The sequence below is a fragment of the Cydia pomonella genome, chromosome 1, assembly GCF_033807575.1.
Source record: "Cydia pomonella isolate Wapato2018A chromosome 1, ilCydPomo1, whole genome shotgun sequence".
NCBI lineage: Eukaryota > Metazoa > Arthropoda > Insecta > Lepidoptera > Tortricidae > Cydia > Cydia pomonella.
Genome location: NC_084703.1, coordinates 12,785,883 through 12,809,803, shown reverse-complemented (window position 1 = coordinate 12,809,803; position 23,921 = coordinate 12,785,883). Strand labels below are relative to the sequence as shown.

At 36.5% G+C, this 23,921-nt stretch overlaps 1 protein-coding gene across 3 annotated transcripts; it reads right to left on the bottom strand.

Moving 5' to 3' along the window:
• Positions 1-713: 713 nt before the first annotated feature.
• LOC133515565 (sodium/potassium/calcium exchanger 3-like) lies at positions 714-23,674 on the bottom strand. Of its 3 annotated transcripts, none has more exons than XM_061848131.1 (11): positions 23,205-23,674; positions 22,189-22,310; positions 19,300-19,402; positions 14,621-14,808; positions 12,089-12,236; positions 10,754-10,855; positions 10,534-10,662; positions 5,182-5,397; positions 4,277-4,378; positions 2,793-2,914; positions 714-1,934 (listed from the first exon to the last, which is right to left on the bottom strand). In XM_061848131.1, exons 1-11 carry the CDS (start codon positions 23,365-23,367, stop codon positions 1,722-1,724), a joined length of 1,608 nt encoding a protein of 535 aa, XP_061704115.1. In that variant the 5' UTR covers positions 23,368-23,674; the 3' UTR covers positions 714-1,721. The 3 variants fall into 3 exon arrangements, with proteins under 3 accessions (XP_061704115.1, XP_061704134.1, XP_061704124.1); XM_061848150.1 differs by having other exon boundaries at positions 23,338-23,671; XM_061848140.1 differs by having other exon boundaries at positions 23,086-23,215.
• Positions 23,675-23,921: the final 247 nt, after the last annotated feature.

Genomic DNA, 23,921 nt, shown 5'->3' with positions numbered 1-23,921 from the left:
TGGTTGGTATCGATTTTCATAACGGCCTTCTGAAGTCAATTTTAACAACTACTTATTGCGTTCTTTCACGATCACGATGAATGAAAAGAACGTACTTACCGCTGAATAATTAAACTGACTCACGGTCTATTAACTTGTAAGTTATATAATTAGTCATAATATAATGGTACATGTTTCTGCTAAGTTATTTTAACGCGGTAATTGATTCATTCACTGGGAATGAATTAATCTGATAAAGCGATAATAAACAAACGCGAAGCGTTAGCAATGCACTGCGCGGTAGTGAAAGTCACTTCTGTTCCCGGCCGAGTTTAACAGGTAGTTCGTTCGGGGACTTGCATACCATCGCGGTTAATATGAGTGTTACGAGTTAATAAGTCAGTAGCCAGAGTGTATTGATCCGTGTTTACATGGTGTGCTACAGGTATCTTGTGAAGTCTGAAGTTTAACCATTCAGAGGAACATTTTGTGCGTATTTATGCAGGGCCACTTCACATTCATAAAACTAGGATAGGATGTGCATTACACTTTTCTTTGTTATCACGTATTTGACGTTATCTTATATAGAGGGTAGTCAACTTGCTTAATTAATGTTCTGACAATAATGTATTCATAGTAGTCTACTACTATGAATACATTATTGTCAGAACTACTAAGTAGTAGTAGTATTATGACAGTAATGTTGAAGAAGTATTGTAAAAAAAAACAAACAGTTTATATCTTACTTTTATTAAATACTTAAATTCCTTATCTGTAAATAATATTCCTAATTCTAAATTAGTAAGTAAACATTTTGCAATAAGGTTATGGCCAACACTGTTAACACATTACTGTTAACGAAGGTCAAATAGAAAGGGTTTCATTTCTGAAATGTAGTAGTTTTTTAACAACAATTAGAAGTTGCTCATATAAGTATTACACACAACATCTTTCATCACGCATGCAAGCAAATTAATAACTATAACAAAGTAATAATATAATTAATGAAAAAAATCGTCCGCCATAATAACATTCCAACTAGCTTGATTTACAATAAAAATAGTAATAAAAATCATATCGAATAGATTTTTATTAATATTTTAACTGAATTAGATTTGTATGTTATAAGAAAAAAATCCAAAATTCATTTGCCAGAGAATTTATCCATATTCATTCCGTTTAGAGTAGAATATAGTAACAGGTTACCAGAGACAATCAATAGTAACTATAAAACCAACGTCGCACTAGATACATTTTCTTTGATTTTACAGTACATAAGGTGCTACTTTCCCGCACCCGTGCGGGAATGAGCATTTTCTGTGCATATGTCGAAACTTTAAATAGCCATTATATGTAAGTAATGTAAAACGTTGTTATTATCATTATTATCCCCACAATCAGATGGGAATAATAATGCTGAGGAGAGAGAGAGTACGGTAAAACGTTGTACGATACACGTACGAATAGGTAATTCGCAACTTGTGTCGATTTAAAACACTCCCTTCGGTCGTGTTTCAATTTATCACCACTCGTTGCGAATTTCCTATTTTCTGCACTGGTTCGTAAATAACTATTGTAAAATGTTATTGGTACTAAAAGGAAATAGGTACCAGTTTTCGGTTCCGGCATAAAACAGATGAAGATAACAGAGGAAAAATTACGACTGTCCATTTTTTCGGAAGCAACTCGAAGTATTTTTGGAAAAGTGCAGAAAACAGACTGTTATTCCCCGGAACTTTAGTTCAATGCGGGCAGACCGGCAGGTTGACTGGGAAGAAGACATTGAGCTCGATGAGCGCAGCGAGGGCCAGGTAGCCGAGGTACAGCGCCGCGCAGGCCACGCCGACCCTGCAGTCGAGCCGGAACTTGTTCAGCGCCAGCGACCCGTACAGAGCGAAGAGAGTGGACAGCAGCGAGATAGCGCTGTACGATAACCCGCTAGAGTTTATTGCCACCTGGAACAAAACGTTCATAGTAAAATAAACACAATGTTTCATAGGGTATATTTGCTTTTAGATCGGAGGGCTTACCGCGAACTATTTTGTTCGTTCGACGTCTATTTGCCTCTCTATCGCTCGGTTATGCAAAAGAACGGTTGAGAGCCATATGACAAAATTTCGACTTTTGTTGTTCGTGTTAGGCTTTCAGGCTATTTTTCGAGCAATTGTTTCACTATAGTGCCAGCAACGGAGTTGAAACCCAAGCTTTAGCTAAAGCCAGCCGTGGAGTTAACATTATTAAAAATATAAGTGAATTTAAATACATTTTTTAAATTTAAGTATTATATTAAGTTGTCGTTTTGACGGAGTGCTATATGGAGACACAGAGTTAAGGATAGGTTAATGTTGTTATGGCACATGGTAGAGTAGTATGAGCATTTATTTATGCCTCTATCACAACGTTGGCTAAGAGTGTAAACCGGCTAAATCCAATTTTGAAAAAAGAGGATTTTGTACCTATATATATAGAGCAAGATCCCAGAGCCGCCAGACCTACTTACTTTCTCATGAGTAAAATGTATGGGATAATTAGTGTTACTATATGTACTTTTAATGTCTGCATATTTGCTTTATTGGCCCGACGGCTATTTTGACCTAACTTGAGCACCTTGTACCGAAGTACAAGGTGCTCAAGTTAGGTCAAAATATGACTAACTTTCCTTAAATTCTCATGGCTGATTTTTATGTATGTTTTAGAAAATATTGTTAAAAAATTATAATTAACATTGCCAGACCATTTCCGCCGCAGGTAACTATTGCCAGGACTTCACAGGAGTATGAATCTAATCTATAAATCATTCACCAAACATTTACCCAATGATTTTTTGGTGAAGCTGGGTAGAATAGCGACTTCACGAGCCACGGCAACCCCAAACACAGAAGGATGTCGAAGGTGTTCGAGCCGATCGTGTTGCTGATACCCATGGTTCCATGCCCTGTAAGAGATTTAGAATTTTAACTATACTTACTCAATAATAAAACAAATAAATGTAGGTAATAGTAGTAGGTTTAATTTTTCTTCAAGGAATTTTCAACCAATCAATCCTATAGCAATACATACCTTATATGTTTAAAGTGGATGCAGTATATATATGTATTATAAAGGTGAGTGGTTCTGCCGCAAGTTTAATGCAACCTAGGCGCTCAGATGTTGTAAATAATGCCAGTAACACAAACATCTAAATTGCGCAATGAAAGCCACCTACCTATATCACACCCATACATCATGCTGTTTGGTGCTTACATATTAATATATATATAGGAATATACGTAGGTACTTGTTGCATACAATTGGATTATTGATATACAGCGTGTATTTTAATACGACCACATAGTCAAATGGTAGTTGGTTTAGGCTGTAATGAACACACTTTCATAGGTTTTATTAAAAATTGACGATTTTTATTTTTCCATATAAAATAATTCAGCAAGCAATGTATTACCACATTATTTTAACTTAAAACGTCGCACTTAATGACGCGATGTCAGAACTGTCACAAATGACCATGATGTACAAAAACACTGCCGCTCAAAAAAGAATCTAAAATTAATTATGCCCTGGTGGTTAAGACTACATGAAACAAATCATTCACAATCGTTTTATAGCACTAAAACCTACTTCTAGTTTAAGTTTGTGGTTATATCAAAAATACACACTGTATTGAAATCAATTTGCACTAAACCTCTAAACCATATTAACCTAATTCTTCTTCTTCCTCGCGTTGTCCCGGCATTTTGCCACGGCTCATGGGAGCCTGGGGTCCGCTTGACAACTAATCCCAAGATTTGGCGTAGGCACTAGTTTTTACGAAAGCGACTGCCATCTGACCTTCCAACCCAGAGGGTAAACTAGGCCTTGTTGGGATTAGTCTGGTTTCCTCACGATGTTTTCCTTCACCGAAAAAAAAACCTAATTATTTACTATATGCAACCAACCGATGATGAATTTATATCGGAACAACATTATGTATTAGTTTAACCTTATATTTAAGTTTTGAACTTTTTGAACTAAGTCGTGAAATGTAAACAGCTTCGACATCCGTACCCCTAGTGTAACTTTGATCGACATCATAACGTGACAAACGCGTTTGCGTCAAGTCTCATTTTGTATAGGATTTTGAGTTTCCAAAACGTCCCGCTTGGCGCGCTCTTTCGAAATCCAATACAAAATGAGACTAAACGCAAACGCGTACGTCACGTTTGGAAATCGAATTTATTTACACTAGGGGTACTGATCTGTTTTCTTGATTACAGTTTGTATTTTCGTAGCGCTAGGAAGTTCATTCAGTTGTTTATACCTTGGTTGGTTACGAGCACGCTGGATACGGCTTCGGGGAGGCTGGTGCCCGCCGCTAGGATCGTCAGCCCGGTGATGCTGTCGGGAACATCGAGAGTGTCACCTGACAATGATAGAATAAATTACTTAGTTTGCTTATTTTTATTTTAATCAATAAGTAATTAGAACAAGCGTTTAATCTACGAGAAGCCTGAAAAGTTATCCCGACCCCAAGAGTTGACTTGTTGAATGAGTTAGTTATATTTATGTCAAATTTAATTAAGGTTTAGCCTTAATCAAACTTCAAATATTCCAGTTATTTATGTAAAAAAATACTCGACGAACCGGAGGCTGACTGACTAAGTTTATTGTATTACCTATTTAATAGACAGTCATGATATCAAACAGAAAAACCAATTAGAAGTCTTAATCGCGTAGTACCTGAGCTTGTTGGATATTCTACTTGTATTTTATCATTAATAAACTTATTATTTTAATGTTGTAATATAAGTTAAATTTCTGCATAAGCTGTATTGTAACTGAAACCTGCCTGAACTACTATTGTATTGTGCCAATACTTAGGTAGGTAATTATAAGAGTTATAAATACTAGATCTGTAAATATTATAATATATAGTTATGCATGTTAGCAATAATTTTATATAAGTATAGCAACCTAATTTATAATATTTCTACGCCGATAGAGGCAGAATATGACGCGCTTATTATGAATTGACCATCTTTGTACCATATTCTAAGAAATAAACATTTGTATTTGTATTTGTATCAAACGGCAAACCGCAGGCGCCATAAAAAAAGGTCAGAACGATACTTAATCCTTATCTATTATCATTTCTATAGCATTAGACTAAATTAAATGATAGAATTTCAACTACTACTCAGCTTGAAAACTAAAGACTATACCTACCTATGATAGTGATAATCCATGCTACTAGATAAGAGACGCCGCCGATCCAAACGATGCACATGAGAAAGGTGAGCGGATAGAGAGAACGGCGGTGGCGGCAGTCGGGCACGCTCAGCCACAGTAGCAGGCTGATAGGCCACGTCAGTACCCACAGCGCCTTACGCCACCTCGATGACTTTTCCCCTGGCCACGGCCATATGGCACTGGAGTTCGACTCTGAATGAATGGAGAACTTGACTTGAGATTTCGTTTGAACTAGGTAGCTGTATTCATTATAATTTTTAATAGAAGAAATCGACTTCTAAAAACAGTTTGAAATACCATTTATATTATTTATAAATATAGTGCATTTCGCAAGAATTATATAGCACTATTTAAATGCAAATACATGATTTTTAGATTTAAAAAAGCGGCCAAGTGCGAGTCGGACTCGCGCATGAAGGGTTCCGTACCATTTAAGACGTATTAAAAAAAAAAATACTTACTAGATGTTGTTCAACATTTTACCACTTTGGACACACATTTTACCACTTTAGAAGTGTCTCTCGCGCAAACTATTCAGTTTCGAAAAAAATGATATTAGGAACCTAAATATCATTTTTGAAGACCTATCCATAGATACCCCACACGTATGGGTTGGATGAAAAAAAAAATTTTAAAATTTTATGACGTATTAAAAAAAAACTACTCACTAGATCTCGTTCAAACCAATTTTCGGTGGAAGTTTGCATGGTAATGTATATCATATATTTTTTTTAGATTTTTCATTCTGTTATTTTAGAAGTTACAGGGGGGGGGGGGACACACATTTTTTCACTTTGGAAGTGTCTCTCGCGCAAACTATTCAGTTTAGAAAAAAATGATTTTAGAAACCTAAATATCATTTTTGAAGACCTATCCCTAGATACCCCACACGTATGGGTTTGATGAAAAAAATTTTTTTTTTAAATTTTTATGACGTATTAAAAAAAAACTACTTACTAGATCTCGTTCAAACCAATTTTCGGTAGAAGTTTGCATGGGAATGTATACCATATATTTTTTTTAGATTTTTCATTCTGTTATTTTAGAAGTTACGGGGGGGGGGGGGGGGGGGACACACTTTTTACCACTTTGGAAGTGTCTCTCGCGCAAACTATTCAGTTGAGAAAAAAATGATTATAGAAACCTAAATATCATTTTTGAAGACCTATCCCTAAATACCCCACACGTATGGGTTTGATGAAAAAAATTTTTTTTTTAAATTTTTATGACGTATTAAAAAAAAACTACTTACTAGATCTCGTTCAAACCAATTTTCGGTGGAAGTTTGCATGGGAATGTATACCATATATTTTTTTTAGATTTTTCATTCTGTTATTTTAGAAGTTACGGGGGGGGGGGGGGGGGGGACACACTTTTTACCACTTTGGAAGTGTCTCTCGCGCAAACTATTCAGTTTAGAAAAAAATGATATTAGAAACCTCAATATCATTTTTAAAGACCTATCCATAGATAGCCCACACGTATGGGTTTGATGAAAAAAGATTTTTTGAGTTTCAGTTCTAAGTATGGGGAACCCCCAAAATTTATTGATTTTTTTTCTATTTTTGTGTAAACATCATAATGCGGTTCATAGAATACATCTACTTACCAAGTTTGAACAGTATAGCTTTTATAGTTTCGGAAAAAAGTGGCTGTGACAGAATCGGACAGACAGACGGACATGACGAATCTATAAGGGTTCCGTTTTTTGCCATTTGGCTACGGAACCCTAAAAAATGCTCTAAGTATGCTAATAAAAGTTGAAGAGTTCCCTCAATTTGTCATCAGAACTCGAGCTTGACAAAAATATGGCTTAAAAACCTAATTTGCGTATCAAACAACGAACAGTACCCCTAGTGTAAATTTATTCGATAGCGTGACGTGACGTACGCGTTTGAATTAAGTCTCATTTTGTATGGGATTTAGAAACAGCGCGCCAAGCGGAACGTTTTAGAAACATAAAATCCCATACAATATGAGACTTAACGCAAACGCGTACGTCACGTCACGCCATCGAATAAATTTACACACTAGGGGTACAGGACAAATCGAAGTTTTTTGAATGTAAATGCTTGTTTTGTTCATGAAAATATAAAAATCAATATACGTACCTATGTCTACAGGATTCGAGAAGTTCTCTCGTTTCCAAAAATGGGATCAATCTGTATGTACCTACCTTTATACTTTCAATCAATATAATATTTTCAAAATCGGAGTTCTAAGGTAACTAAAACAGTAAAAAATAAAACCGTCAAGAGCATGTCGGGCCATGCTCAGTGTAGGGTTTCGTAGTTACTCTTCCGTCACAATAAGCTAAACTGGAGCTTAAAGTATAGTAGATTGTTAACCAAGGGATGATCGAAACTGTACCTTTCATCAGAGTTAAACAAATAGGCAAATTTGCATAATCAGTACCTAATTAAAGTAACAGATTTAGATAAATATCCCATAGCGAAAAACATTTAGATTGCTATATAGATGAATAAAACACATATTTTAGCAAACTGCAGTTACTTTAAAATGATTTGGTTCATTAAAGCATGAAAAACGTAAAGTATAACAATAAGTCCTAGACATAATGCACCGTACATGAGTGTAATAAATGAATAAGAATATAAAATTTGCGGGATTGCCTCTTACTTTTTAATTTTTACTCTTTCGTTCTAAAACTGACAATAGTCAACGGCTTTACTCATACAGCCAATGAAACTGTTTTAGACAATTAAAATATTAAATAAAAATAGATTGAGTAAAAGAAGCAATTATTTTTCTTAATTTTTAGCTTCGTTACATGAATAATGCCAAATAACTTTAACAACCCATTTAATGTCGTAATAACGTTTAACTGTGGATGTACGTCTTTTTACTATGAAGGGGAAACTTTTTGCGATAACTCAAAAACAGCTAAACTGATCATGTCCGCTATAGTTTTCATTTAATGTCTTTCTTAAGCTCTACTTGCACGATTTTTTTCATATTTTTTGGACTCTTTGGTTTCTAAAGTTAGAGGGGGAGACACATTTTTGAGCGATTATCTCCGAATATATTCACTTTATCAAAAAGTGTTTTTTGAAGACCCCTATTAGTTTTGAAAGACCTTTCCAACGATACCACACTGTAGGGTTAAAGCAAACAAAAAAAATCACCCCCACTTTACGTGTAGGGGAGGTACCCTAAAAAATATATATTTTATTTTATTGTATGACTTTGTCGGCTTTATTAACGACCACGGAGCAAACTCTCGGGCAGACAGACAGAAAGACGTACATACGGAACCCTAAAAACATATATAACCGAATTGACAACTATACCACTCCTTTTTAGGGATTCGTAGTCGCCTAGAAGCCCTTATAGTTTCACCATGTCCGCCTGTCCGTCTGTCCACGGCTTTGCTCCGTGATCGTTAGTGCTAGAAAGCTGCAATTTGGCATGGATCATAAATTATGCATGGCAACAGAACGGTAAAATAAAAACTTAGGTAAGGTAAATGATATTTCTTTGAAATTTTTTATTTGCTTCCCAATAGTGTGGGGTATCGTTGGATAGGTCTCTTAAAACGAATAATGGTCTCCACAAACATTTTTGGTAAAGTAATTATTTTAGGAAATAATCGCTCCGAAAGAAAAAACTGTGTCCTCCCCCCCTCTAACTTTTGAACCATGGGTCCAAAAAACTGAAATAAATCGTGAAACAAAGAAAGTAAAATGGTTAAGAAAAAACAAATATAATAGGCCTGGGGGGTGATTTGTCGATCAAATTCATCGTATTAATTATACGAAGTTATCGGCTCCACTAAACTTGTAAAAACATATTGTATGTTTGGATATTTGTTTCGAAAACATTTACCACCTTAAACAATTAGAATACTTACTGCTACCTTTAAGAGTTACCAGTTCGTTAGAGTAGGTCTGGGCATAAGTATTTTTCCTAAGCCTTATTGCCATTGTTACAAGACACAAAAAGGTACGTGTTTCAATTACCTTGACCATAGGTATATAGGTACAGGATTAGATACGGAAGAACGAGGGGGAATTAAGATCTTATAGCTAGACTGATCGAGACTGTTCTGCCGCAGGAGATATTTACTTTTTTTTCTGGGGCTAACTTGGGTTTATGAATTTGAGACGGTAATATAATCGTACTGCACTGTAGGCTGCGCTGAATTTCCTTCATTTTGGAAAATTTTGAAGTTTGCGCATCAGTGAGATCGATCAACACGGCTTCACTTTATCTCTCTTATGAATGTAGGAGTGATGCTGTCCGATATTCGGCGGAAACGGATGTGTGGTTGAAACTGTCGATTTTGTCGCGCATGGATCCGCTCAGACACATGAAAGAACCAATTTTGTTTCCTCTTGTACAAACAAATCCAATAGTAAGTAAATCATCTATACAGTGTGGAAAAAATTAATGAGCCCTGGCAGGAGAGTGCCTTGAAACCAGCTAGTTCATTTTACTTAAGAGAGAAGAATAGCTTTGCGATCCTAGCGAAATAACGGTACTTTTTCTATGAAATTCCAATTCGGGAGAAAACATTTTCCACTAACAAAATCTTAACAAATCACTTTGATTTTGATGTCGATCGCTTCAGGTTTATAGGTTTCGCTTTAAAAAATATTTTTCTTTGCTTTGCATATTTTAAATAAAAGGAAAACCTATAAACCTAGTTTTTCATTGTGTCAATAAGATATTAAAAATAATGGAGAATGGAAAATATTTAAAAGTGGAAAAACGTTTTCTCTTTTTGTAAGGACGATCACGTGATATGTTTCCCTCTTAAAGGAAACATTGTTTTATCTTTCAAAAGAAACAAAACTGCTACGCTAGTTGATATGGTTACTGTTAATGTGAAAACTTCTACAAGAAACATTACGTCTTACACTCGTCTGTACCACAAAATATCCATAAAATCTAATATTTAGTACACATTAATATTTTTAGACAAGCAAATTGTAAAAATATTTCAATGCAGTTTTATTTCTTTCAAAAAAAAAAAAGCTAGCTTAAGGTTTTAATGCACTTTCCCTCCAGGGCCAATTAGTTTTTTCTACCCTGTATAAGTACTATAGACACTAAATGGCAATTACATATAAGATACTTATGCCAAATTATCTTTTGAAATAATATAATCTTTTATGTAAGTATACACTAACCCATATATACCCATGTATACACTAAATTCATAAACGTGTACTAAGGTTATGATGCCGCTAATAATCGTTTGTCCCTTTCCATCATACCAATACGTCGGAAAGGGACAAACGATTATTAGCGGCATCGTAACTTTAATACACTTATGAATAGGTAAGGGGACAAGTAAGTACTCACCTGAGTCACTTGAATTGTGCCTTCTTGCCATTTCTATACTGTTTTCCAAGTCGAGACGATGATTTATTTTATTAAATGAGTTGTGATTGTTATTGTTGTCTGTAACTACTGAATAGCTTTTCTCTGTACCTTAAACATTAAAAGAAATAGTTTAAGTACGAATATATATTAAAAATTAGCATTTAGTCTAGATATACTTATGAATATTTACGAAACATACCTTTAGCAAGAAGAGGGGTTATTTCACTATACATTTTGGGCTTATTCAAATAAAAACATCCACTTCTCACGAAGGATCCCAGACGCTCGTTGAATGCCATAGCTGTAAAAAAAACACAAGTTAAAATATTTTCATAAAATAAATTTAATTTGTTGTTAGAGAAAAATATAATATTCTAAATTGGTTGAGGAATGTCAGAATTATGAGGTACTAATTCGTTGACGACACCATCCCCTATGGTGAGAATCTCGGAAAATCCGCGAAGGATCAGTCCAGCAAGTAACGAGTTCACGAGATGGCGGTTAGCTAGGTGGAATGTTGATGCGCTGATGATTATTCCGATAGTCATGCCAGCAATGGTCTCATGGTAAAGAGTCTCGACCAACACCTTGAGAGACTAGGATAATCTTGGACACGGTGCGTGTAGTAAATAAGTACCTACGTCGTCGGTTCCTGACTCTGTGACCGTGGCGGCGGCACCCTGAGTTAGGTGTTTTATATAATGTGTACGTAAGTATATGTGTTTTATAGGTATTTTACTGTTATACTCGTAATTATTGGGAATTATCGTAATTAAGGAAGCGTTTCCACCAGAGAAGTGCGAGCCTGCGTAGTGAGGGATGTGTTTTTAAGAATAATTAGACTCCCTGCACGCTGAGCGAGGAAAACAAATGAAGTGATTCTATTGGTTTTTACCAAATACATCCCTCGCTACGCATCATCTCTGGTCAAAACGCAGCCTAAGAAAAATCATGTAAGGAAAACTTAAAATACTTTCAATAAAAACTATAGCGAACGAATTTTTTTTGCTAATTAAAAAAAAAGTTACCAACATAGAGGTCTGATTATACATTTCCTGTAAAATTTAAAGCAATGTTAATATTATGTATAAATTTCATATTTTTTCTTAGGTAAACTTCGGAGATAAGAGGGGGGGGGGGGAAGTATTTTTTTCACATTTTCATTCATAAACATTTTTCACTATGAAAAAGAAATATAAATATGTTTTGGGTTGTGCAATTTGAGCTCTTTCAAACGATAGCCCCCTTGACCTAGTCGCTAGACTTTGAAATTTTGCCCCCTCTTCTTAATGAGCATGTTCCATAGATAATAAAAATAAAATAAAATATACTTTCAACATGTCTAGATTTGCGTTGCTCAAAACTATTCCAAATTTGAAATCGATAGCTTAAGTGGTTCACGAGATATTTAGCGATGAGACAGACGGACGGACGAACGGACAGTCGCACCATAAGGGCCCCTTTGTACCTTTTTGGTACGGATCCCTAAAAACATTCAACCGAATTGAAAAGCTCTTTTTTCAAATTTACTTACCCAGTATGTAAAAAGTGTACATGAGCACGAGCATCAGCGCTTCGTACCAGAGCACCTTGTCGTCGAGGAGCGTGAGGATGAGCGCCACCACGGCCACGGCGTACATGAGGCAGTCGCGGGACACGGACCACCAGTCCAGCTCGATAGCCTGAAAGTAAAAACACTGTAAAACGTTTACCGCCAAACACGTCAACTGACGCACGTGGCTACAGCCCACCATAACCTTCGTGCATTCCGATCAGGTTTAAGATGACGCGCTGCCGCTGCACACGATAGGCGTGGCGCTCTAAGGGTTAAGTAATGCTCTCTGGCAATCTTACTTTATGTATAGGTAATATAATGTTTACCCAGGTATTTATAAACGTTGCTATATTTTTTTTATATCACCATACGATGTCACTGTAAATGTTGTATTGACTTGTTACAGGATCGATAAGGCCTATCTACAAAATTAATTTTTGAATTTTGCATAGCTTCTAAGTACCTGCTGATCTAAATTTAAACATAAAATAATAATATGATATTTAGGGTTCCGTAGCCAAATGGCAAAAAATGGAACCCTTATAGATTCGTCATGTCCGTCTGTCTGTCCGATTATGCCACAGCCACTTTTTCCGAAACTATAACGCATTAAGATTTTCACACATAAATAGAAGAAAAAAACAATAAATTTTGAAGGTTCCCATACTTAGACAGAAACTCATTTTTCTTATCAAACCCATACGTGTGGGGTATCTATGGATAGGTCTTCAAAAATGATATTGAGGTTTCTAATACATTTTTTCTCTAAACTGAATAGTTTGCGCGAGAGACACTTCCAAAGTGGTAAAATGTGTGCCCCCCCCCCCCCCCCTGTAACTTCTAAAATAAGAGAATGATAAATCTAACAAAAATATATGATGTACATTACCATGCAAACTTCCAGCGAAAATTGGTTTGAACGAGATCTAGTAAGCAGTTTTTTTAATACCTCATAAAATTAAAAAAAAAAAAACACCAAACCCATACATACGTGTGGGGTATCTATGGACAGGTCTTCAAAAATTATATTGAGGTTTCTAATATCATTTTTTTCTAAACTAAACAGTTTGCGCGAGAGACACTTCCAAAGTGGTAAAATGTGTCCCCCCCCCCCCCCCCCCCTGTAACTTCTAAAATAACAGAATGATAAAACTAAAAAAATATATGATATACATTACCATGCAAACTTCCATCGAAAATTGGTTTGAACGAGATCTAGTAAGTAGTTTTTTAATACGTCATAAATGGTACGGAACCCTTCATGGGCGAGTCCGACTCGCACTTGGCCGCTTTTTTTCTTAAAGTGACAGTTGCTAGTTGCTACTAAATTTTTTGCAGCAATTCCAACTTGGGGAAAAGTTTGTTAGTACTAATATATAGGCATGTAGACTGCACATACTATATATATAGTGTCCCTAGCCATTGGACGAAGCCGAAATATACATATTCATTAGGGTATTTAGAACCAGTATAGAAAATATTTTACAGTACATATGGGGCTACTTTATAGCACTAGTGCGAGAAGTAGCATATTATGTTACTGTGTCGAAAATTTTAAGGGCCATATGTACTGTAAAACGTTGTACGATACATGTGCTAATAGGTAAGGGGGCGTCCATTAATCGCGTCATACGTTTTTGGCTTGTTTTAGACCCCCCCCCTCCCCCATGGTGATCTTTGGTGATATTTTCAGGACCCCCCCCCCTCCAATATGACGTGTATTTTTTTCGATAACTAAAGAACAGTTTTCTAACAAATGAACCTAAGTACACGTGAAGGATAATAAGGGCGGAAAACTATTATTTTTATTTTATTGACTATAATACAGTATAGCACAGATGAAAAAAAAAATACACGTGATACGTGTCATACCCCCCCGTCCCCTGTGGTGATCATTGGTGATTTTTTGCTGACCCCCTACCCCCCCCTATACAATATGACGCGATTAATGGACGCCCCCTAATTCGCAACTCGTGTCGATTTAAAACACTCCCTTCGGTCGTGTTTTAATTTATCGCCACTCGTTTCGAATTTCCTATTTTTCGCACTTGTATCGTAATGTACTATTTTGTTTCGATATTCTACTTTGGAGCAGCCTTTAGTTAGTAGCTCTTTTTCGACCTTTTCGATTATCTTTTTTATTTATGACACTAATTAATAACATTCTGATATTACTATTTAATAAAAACACTGCCAACGTATACATTATGTTTCTTTTTGTTGTTGATGATTGGAAATAAGTTTTATTTTTAAACTTATTTTTTATCCTTTGTAAAAAAATATTAATGTTTTGTCCAATGGCTACACACATACTGTATAAAGACTACCGACTACGTTTCGTTCCAAGACAGTTGGACACATTTTATAAAAAGTTGGTTGTTTTAACCCCACTACATAAATGAAGCTAGGAACTAAACATTGCTTGATAATTTCAGTCAGTTGAGAAAACTTAGTGAGATTGACGATCGATATCGAATTTATAACCACAACCATTATAAAACCATGAGATACCTTCCCGGCGATGAAGCCGCAACAAGCGGGCACCGCGAGCACGTTGAACACGGCGGAGCCGACGACGGCGCCCACGCCCAGGTCGCCCTCGGTGACGAACGTGCCTACGCAGTTGATGAATAGCTCGGGGCTGGAGCTGGCCGCCGCCATGAACGTTGCGCCGGCCACGTCCTCCTCCATCTCCAGTCCTGCCATATAAACGATGCGTTTACCAAACCACGGGAACCACTTTTAGACTTAACCAATTTTGACTACAGCGGCGATATCATGATCGCATTTTTATCACTTGTCATGGCATGCGTCACTTTCGTACTTACATTATACTTGTTAGAACGTGACAGAAATGATGACAGATGATAAAAAACTGACCATCTTAGCCCTACAGCAGTGGCAGCATGGATCCATGTTTATCACTTGTCACTATGTCCGTCACTTTCACGCTTACATACCTACTTGTTAGAATGTGACAGGCATGGTTACAAATGATAAAGATCCGACCATCTTAGCCCTACAGCAGTGGCAGCATGGTTCCATTTTTATAGCTTGTCACTATTCCTGTCACTTTCGCACTTACATACTTGTTAGAATGTGACAGGCATGGTGACAAATGATAAAGAGCCGACCATCTTAGCCCTACAGATTCATATTAAACGATCTCGTGACCTTTCAGATCCTTAGTTATCAATATTGTCATGATCCGACCAATGAATAAAGAAAAAGAATATCATAGTGGTCCAAATATAACACTAAATAAGGGCGAGTATAAAAACAAGGGGGAGGCTTTTGCCCAGCAGTGGGACACAGTGGGCTCTGAATAATAAATAAATAACAATAAACAGAGGGCGAACTTCGTCCATTGTTGACACTCGTTTTGTACCTATATCGTCCTTCCGCACATTCATACCTACTAATATTTTATATACCTCCTAAAATGCCCAGTTTCTGCCTACCCATCACTATGATCTGATAACAGTCCAACTGTTTGTGTGTGTACTTACCTACGTTATGGACACGCATATTTTCTTGCAAACGAATTGACCACATTGACCAATATAGCAATATCCCTTACAAACAGCTTTTGTACCTTCTAAGCTCTTCTAACCCTTTAACCCGTTGATTGAGCCTGCTCATAATTTAATGAATCAAATATCCCTCAACTAAACTTCTGAAAAAAACTATTTTGTGACCAAATTTTTTACGATTTTAAACGCATTCCTTGTCTGAATACAGATCTAAGTAAGCGGCAGATGTAATTAATAAAGTGCTGCGAGACTATCATCTCGTGTATTCGGTGTATATTATAAAAGGGTCACTGAGCCCAATTTTTGCGAAAACTTAGTGTATACACGTGTATTTCGTGCACGTGCACAAGTGTAACAAAATACGGTAAGAGATGCTGAAGTATAACCTATTTGCAACACCGTATTCCAGGATAAAATATTGACATTTTGTTAGGGCTCATATCTAAAAGACGAAACTCCTACTCGCCAAACCTGAATATGGATTAATTTTCCAAGGTTAGTGAGGCAACTTACTAATCCACGTCAATGTTTGATGCACTGGATATTTTTTTAAATAGTATATCTTAGAGAACAAGGCCTGTTCTACATAAAAAAAATATTTGTTACATATAATTTTAAAAGCTGTGAGGTCGAAATACCCGACGGAGGTGGTGAAAAAGTCCCGCGTATTTTTGAGGCACGTTGCTGCTATATTAAGAGGGTACGCCACAGCCGCCTTCCACTCTGGATATTAACATAATTAAAAATATTTGGACAGTTGTATATCAACCACAGCTATGCCCCTATGTTTGATTTTTTCGAATCTTTAATTATTATAAGTGCTCGGAGCATTAAAAAAAATTGTACGAAATCTGGTTTTCGCCCCTAGTTTTTACACAAATAAAAAAATCTAAAAAAGTCAAACAGGGGCATAGCTATGGATAGATACATCAAAATATGTAAAAACATTTTCCATAATGTCAATATCCAGAGAGGAAAGTGGGGACTACGCAGGGGCGGATTAAGAAGGCGCGGGGCCCTTAACACAATAACTCGCGGGGCCCCCTGGTTTGAAAAAAAAAATTAAGTGCGAGTCGGACTCGCACCCCGAGGATTCAGTATCATCACAAAATTTTTACGATGTCCTAATTTTTTTTGACTAAGTAGTTCTCGATTAGTTTGTAACATGTTATGCAGTGTAGGTATCTTATAGTTTCGCCATGTCCGACTGTCCGAGGGTTTGCTCTGTGATCGTTAGTGCTAGATAGCTGTAATTTGGCATGGATACATAAATTATGCATTGTGACAGTACGGTAAAATAAAAACTACTTATAAAAAAAATTTGGGTACCTCCCATACAAAATGATTTTTCTTAATTTTTTTTGCTTTGACCCTACAGTGTGGCGTATGGTTGGATAAGGTCTTTCAAAACGAATAATGGTCTTCAAAACCTTTTTTTATAAAGTTATTATTTTCGGACGTCCGTCTGGGCGTCCCAGATATCGCTGGAGCGACGAAGTCCTAAAAGACCTGTTCGCCCTCGGAATACCCAACTGGCGTGAAGTGGCGCAGGATAGGGCAGAGTGGCGCTCTCTTGTGTCAGAGGCCAAGATCCTGTTTGGGTCACTGAGCCAGTGAAGAAGAAGAAGACGATTATTTTCGGAAATAATCGCTCCGAAAGAAAAAAATAAAGCTTAATATATACTTTCAATGAAAACTATAGTACCTACAAGTGTGGTATGCAACCTTTTACTACTATAGTAGTTCTGTCTATAGGTACACATTAATTAGTAGACATAACTACTACATTGGCAAAAAGTAGCAGATTTGTACTATAAGCGATTAGGAAGAAGGGCGGGGCGCGTCTTCGTCGATGACACGAACTATAGGTATATGACGTCATTTAAAATCCGGAGTATTTTTCTTATTTATTTATTTTAAGGAATTAGAATGGAATTGCGCGAATGCAAAGCCCTGCATAGGGGCCCCGCTGTTTTCTTTTTATAACGGCTTTGCAGCAACTCGGCATATTTCGGGCGCCCGGCCAGCCGTAGAGGAGCGCGTCCTTTGGCCTACTACGGGTTCAAAGCTGATCATCATTAGGCATTAGCTGTAAGGTGCAATTTGTTATTTGAAATAATAAATAAATAAATAAATCATCCTTCCTTGCTTTTCACTAATATGTTTTTTTAACACAGTATCTTCTTTTGTTCGTTTCCGAGCTCTGCTGTTTCCTGTAGCTTAGCTATGCACAAAATTTTGAGACACTCTGCACCTTCGGTTTTATGCTAAACTCTGCTCTTGGTCTTTGCGTAAGCCTAAAAATTATTTAAATTTGGTATCGTCATAAAGAAAAATGTACAGGATAATAACAAATAATAATAATTGATCAATATTGTTACTGACTTACGAAACAAATACATTGTAAATAAAATGTGATAGTACAAGATCCGCGGAGTGCGAGTTCTACTTGAACTTGGCCGGTTCCACGTGCCGAAATCGCATGGTCAGGGTCGGAGCGCGGGGCCCCCCTTAGGCGCGGGGCCCTTAGCATATGCTTTTTCTGCTGTTCGGTTAATCCGCCACTGGGACTACGTTTGTACGGAGAAGTGGCCGTGGCGTAACCTCTTAAAAAGCATGTATTAGTACTTACAGGGAAGATATGACAAAATCTAATCATAATTATGCATTTTAAATTTGTAATTAGTTAGTCATATCATAATAGGAAGTTTACAGTCACATACGTAACTAAAAAATCCCTAAAAACTACCTTCTAAGCCTAGGCCCTTCGGCAAGGTGCCCATCACGCAGGCAGCGTTCCCGCGCTGTATTGCGATAGCAATCCTTTGCGCAAGAAAGCTGCGGCGCGAGATTCCCCTGTTGCCTCCCTCAACTGATTATGTAATTAGTTTGTCTATTTCATATATAAGTTTCAATAACTTTAAATTTATAGTTGTTACTCGTGTATACGGTCGGAAATAGATTGTTTAGCAGTTTGCGGTTCAAGTAACATATTTATGCTACAAGAGGTCCAAAGCAAAGTGAACTGTAAACTGCTAAAGAACCAATTTCCTCGACCGTACAATTAACTGTATAACAGAATTTATGGCCAGACTAGGTATTATTTAAATGAGAATTTAAGTTATTGCGTAACAAACTATCCTCTGATAGTTCAGCCGTGTGTTTCAAGTTCAATGTAAGAACTTCGCTTCGATCGCACTTAGCGGCGTGCGTGTGAAAATAATACTCATTAGGGATTAGGTAAACAGCAGGCAGCTATTTATAACTAGTCAAATATTAACTTCCTCTTCGATATATTTGAGGACGTAATCAATGATAGGTAGATAAATAAGCATTTGTAATATTGTATATATAATTACCTACTGCAAAGGAGATGGCGTCAAACATCAGTATACGATTTTGACTCCGAATTTTCAGTTTCTTTATTCTGCTTAGAGCGCTTTTAGCAGTTTTAAGTAATAGGTAGACGATTTACCTACTGGCTAGACACCTACTACATAGTTATAATTGTGGGCTATCCACAAAAGCTTGCAGCTGTGATGAGCAGCAACTGCTGAGCATAAGTAAATTATATAAACACCATGTAACAACAGTGAAGTCATTGTTCAACAGTTCAACGCGGTTTGTTACACTGGCGTTTTTGTGGACGTTACTCACGTTCGCATATGATCTCGATCGCTGGCACGAAGTATTGTTCACACACCGCACCCAGCAGGAGAAAGCAATAGATCGCCAGAACACAATGTATTACTATAAAACCCTGTAACATAATTGTAATGATTTGAATCAGGTACGATACTGTATGATGCGTATGTCAATATTATCTTAATACAAGTAGGTATGGCGTCATACTATTTATTTAGGTGTAGGTAAAGTAGAAATACCTATAATTAGGTTACAATGAAAACTAATCTACAACACATCATACGTAAACAATCGTAAAGCCGTTGTATTTATTCGGACTTAGACCGAGCCGTAATATACATATTATGTACAAATACGCTAAAGTCTTGCAAGTAAAGATTAAATTAATTTAATGGAAATAGTGTTTTATACGTCAATAAACTTACTTTGTAGTGATATTGTTTATGGGAGTTTTCAGAAAATACTGTACCAAATTGCGTGAGTAGTTAAGAAAAGTTAATCGCTGTCAGTTTTGTGACGACCATTAAACATGAAATATTTATGGCAATCAACTTTTTGCCCTTTTTAGGGTTCCGTAGCCAAATGGCATAAAACGGAACCCTTATAGTTTCGCCATGTCCGTCTGTCTGTCTGTCTGTCTGTCTGTCCGAGGCTTTGCTCCGTGGTCGTTAGTGCTAGAAAGCTGAAATTTGGCATGGATATATAAATCAATAAAGCCGACAAAGTCGTACAATAAAATCTAAAAATTTAATTTTTTTTAGGGTACCTCCCCTACACGTAAAGTGGGGGTGAATTTTTTTTTCAGTTCAACCCTAGAGTGTGGGGTATCGTTGGAAAGGTCTTTCAAAACTAGGGGTTTTCAAGAAACATTTTTTGATAAAGTGTATATATTCGGAGATAATCGCTCCGAAAGAAAAAAAAAATGTGTCCCCCCCCCCTCTAACTTTTGAACCATAGGCCCAAAAAATATGAAAAAAATCGTGGAAGTAGAGCTTAAGAAAGACATTAAATGAAAACTATAGCGGACATGATCAGTTTAGCTGTTTTTGAGTTATCGCAAAAAGTTTGCCCTTCATAGTAAAAAGACTTATTTTAATTAGGTACTGATTATGCATATTTGCCTATTTGTTTAACTCAGGTGAAAGGTACCGTTTCATCCCTTGGTTAACAATTTACTATACTTTAAGCTCCAGTTTAGCTTATTGTGACGGAAGAGTAACTACGGAACCCTACACTGAGCGTGGCCCGACATGCTCTTGGCCGGTTTTTACATTGTAATATGGCTTATAGTTTATGTTATGAACACCAATACAAGTTTTTATATAAATTTTATACTTAACTACTTAATTGTTGTCACCAAACTGACGGTGATTAACTTTTCTTAACAACTAACGCTAATTAGGTAAGTACACTGTTTTCTGAAAACTCCATTATTAAATGCATATACGTATTAGAGGCCTATAATATTGAAATCAAGTAAATACTGCTTCCATTAATAATAAATGTTTCAGGACATTTACTATCTTATTAAAAGACCTACACAAATAATATATCGAAAGTAATGATGCTAAGCACGAACCCACTATTTCCTATCTCTTAATGTGTAGGTATTGGTGTTCCGTCGATGATGCCGGCGGTCATTGCCACTGTGCAAGCGGGATAGTAATATAATCATGCGCGTGCGATAAAGATAAGAAACGGCGAGTCAATGAACGAAATTCTTCGTGCTTAGCGTCCTTACTTTATCAGTTCATTTGTTTCATTGTAATAGTAGACAGTAGAAATTTTGGCGTTTGAATGACGAGAGAGCGCCAATAGTTCGAGGGTGAAAAGGGTGCTTTCACCCAAATTAACTAAGTACTTTACTTTTATTTTGACTATGAGTAAAGTAAAATATTGAATGCTTTTGCATTACATAAAACATATGAAATGATATCAATGAAGTGACAAAGAAGTGACCAATTTCATAAACTTATAAGTATCGTAATACTTGTTTCGTATGTAAGTATCATTTATTATCAATTTATCAATAAAGATAAAATGATCGTCATTAAGGAACAATTGTCATCTTGGCTACGGCTCTAGGAGTTAGTTACGTATAAGAATCGAATACCTACGCTAAACATATAAATCGTAAAAAGAAATACTACTATTTTGTACGTTGCCATTTCGACAATTGTGTAAGGTCCCAAGCGACTTTCATATCGATTGTCACTGGAACAAGGTACGAAACGGTATAAAAAAAAATCTTTTAACTTAAAATAAAAACTAAAACTCCCTAGATTGAGAGTAGGTAATTGAAACAAGGCTATTGACATAATAATTCAGCCTATATACCTATGTCCCACTGCTGGGCACAGGGCTTCTTCTTATGTGTGAGTGGGCTTCGGCTATAGTCCCAACGTTGGCTCAATGTGCGTTGGGGACTTCACATACACCTTCTTTCCTCACGATGTTTTCCTTCACCGTAAAGCTGGTGGTAAATATAAAATGATATTCCGTATATAAAGTTACGAAAAAGTAATTGGTATGAGCCAGGATAAACCCGCGACCTCTGGATTGAAAGTCGGACGTCGGGACGTCAGATCCACTCGGTCACCACCGCTGACATATTTGCCTACAAAAACCGGCCAAGAGTAAGGAAAGACTTTTTACGATAACTCAAAAACGGCTTAACTGATTATGTTCGCTATAGTATTATTAAAAGCTCTATGTTCCCGATTTTTTCATATTTTTGAACCCGTGGTTCGAAAGTTAAGAGGGGTGGGGGGGACGCATATTTTTTCAAACAGATAGACGGACATGGCGAAACAATAATGATTCTGTAATGGAAAAATGAAATGGAAATTCCTTGGTCAATATTGTAGTTATTTCGTAACTTAATCGTGAACACACACATACATGTTGCCTCTGAGGTCGGGTGAACCCGTCTGGTGGGAATTCCAAAATGGCAGCAGGCGTGCAGTTCTTTTGCGGTTCGGCCACCGCCAGTAGGTGGCGGGAGGAGTAGCTGCTGATGGACCCTGTAAACAGCTTAACTGGTACACCGAGTCACACATAACATAGTTATAGGTGTAGGTAAAGTAGAAATACCTATATACGTGTCACAACCATTCTATATTGTACAGGGGAAATACAACGACGCATTTACTTGCTGCCTGAACTGAAAATTGTAGATAGAGATGCGATTTCAGGCTTCATTAGCATCATTATCGCTTACAATATTTAGTATTAACTTATTGGATGGAAGTTGCAGGAGATGGATAAGGCTGAAAATCGTTGAGTAGATAGATGACGATAACACCACAGTGGGGTTTGACCACTGAGGTATATGGCAGTTGTAAAAATGTTTACAGCACTATAGTTAAGTATTTGTTTTTACAAAGGGGCAAAGTTGTTGTTTCACCCCTCGTGCTAATAATACCCGTGCATCGAGACACGAAAATTGGAATCTTGGGCTTTGTGAGGGTTTCAAGGCACGAGGGTTGAGTAAACTTTGCTACCGAATGTAACACATTTTACTACCCCATTCCTAACCACTAAGTACGAGTAAAATATTGCAATTCAAATCCGAATGCACTCTATTTAATATTTTATTGTATAAAATCATCATTTAAAACATAATTATACTCGTACCGACCAACATGAGGAAGCAACTCAAAATTTGCATCAAATACTTTGCCATTATTGTGCTTAAAATGCCATTTTCTGATCCGTTTTTGAAGAATAAAGATAGTCTATACTCGTACTAGCTGGGGTTCTTAAAAAAAATATTATAGGTATAATAGTTAGTCTTACCTCTGTTTTCAACGTACCCCAACATTACAGGAAATTAAATTGCTTACCTAATTTTTTTTTTAAACATATAGGTTATCAGGAAATGACGTAGTTATTGTGATAAAAAAAACTAATATTACCTGAAGTTACTCTGAATTGTTTAATAGAAAGTTCTGGTGAAGTGCTCGTAACATTGCGAGCCAGGAAATAACAGGACGGCAAACCAAAGAACAGAACCACTCTTATAATTATTGCAACTCTAAATTTACGCACTTGTCTAGTCCTTATTAACATGTTGGCCATTTAATATTAATATTAAATGAGATCTTCGACTAGATAAATATTTTGGCGATCACGTCACGATCCAAAAATGTATTTAGTTTGTAGCTTTTGTCAAATAAAGAATTCAAAGAGTTTGTTGCATTTACAGCGCAACTGCATTGGTAAGGAAAGGGCTAAAATGTATTTATTAATTTTGATGTGTGATTGTCACAGGAGCCGAAGTGTTACTGAGAACAATTTCTTCATGCCACCGAACGAGTAAACAAGTGTTGATATCGATAACATCATTATTATTACAAGTTTGATTCACGTATATCCCTATCGGCGTTATCGGTTCTAATGTCAATAGAACCGAGGATATTCTCATACAGGTAAATAAGTACTTAAAATATAGTCGCTTTAGGTAGGAGCAAAGTTATAGGTTAATATACCTACTATGCTACATTACTCGTATCTAGAAGCGACATACTTAGGTACCTACATTCCTAAAAATAAATGTAATAAATTTAATTAATAGGTAACGACATGTAAGCCTACGAAATTTGTTACTGACTAGTTATGTACTGAAATGTAAA

Excerpts from the sequence above, each read along its gene's own strand:
- LOC133515565 (XM_061848131.1), bottom strand. The coding sequence starts at position 23,367 with ATGGCCAACATGTTAATAAGGACTAGACAAGTGCGTAAATTTAGAGTT. Across the intron at positions 22,311-23,204 it reads ACAATTCAGAGTAACTTCAG|GGTCCATCAGCAGCTACTCC; the intron begins GTAATATTAGTT and ends AGCTGTTTACAG. Across the intron at positions 14,809-19,299 it reads GATCGAGATCATATGCGAAC|GACTGGAGATGGAGGAGGAC; the intron begins GTGAGTAACGTC and ends TTTATATGGCAG.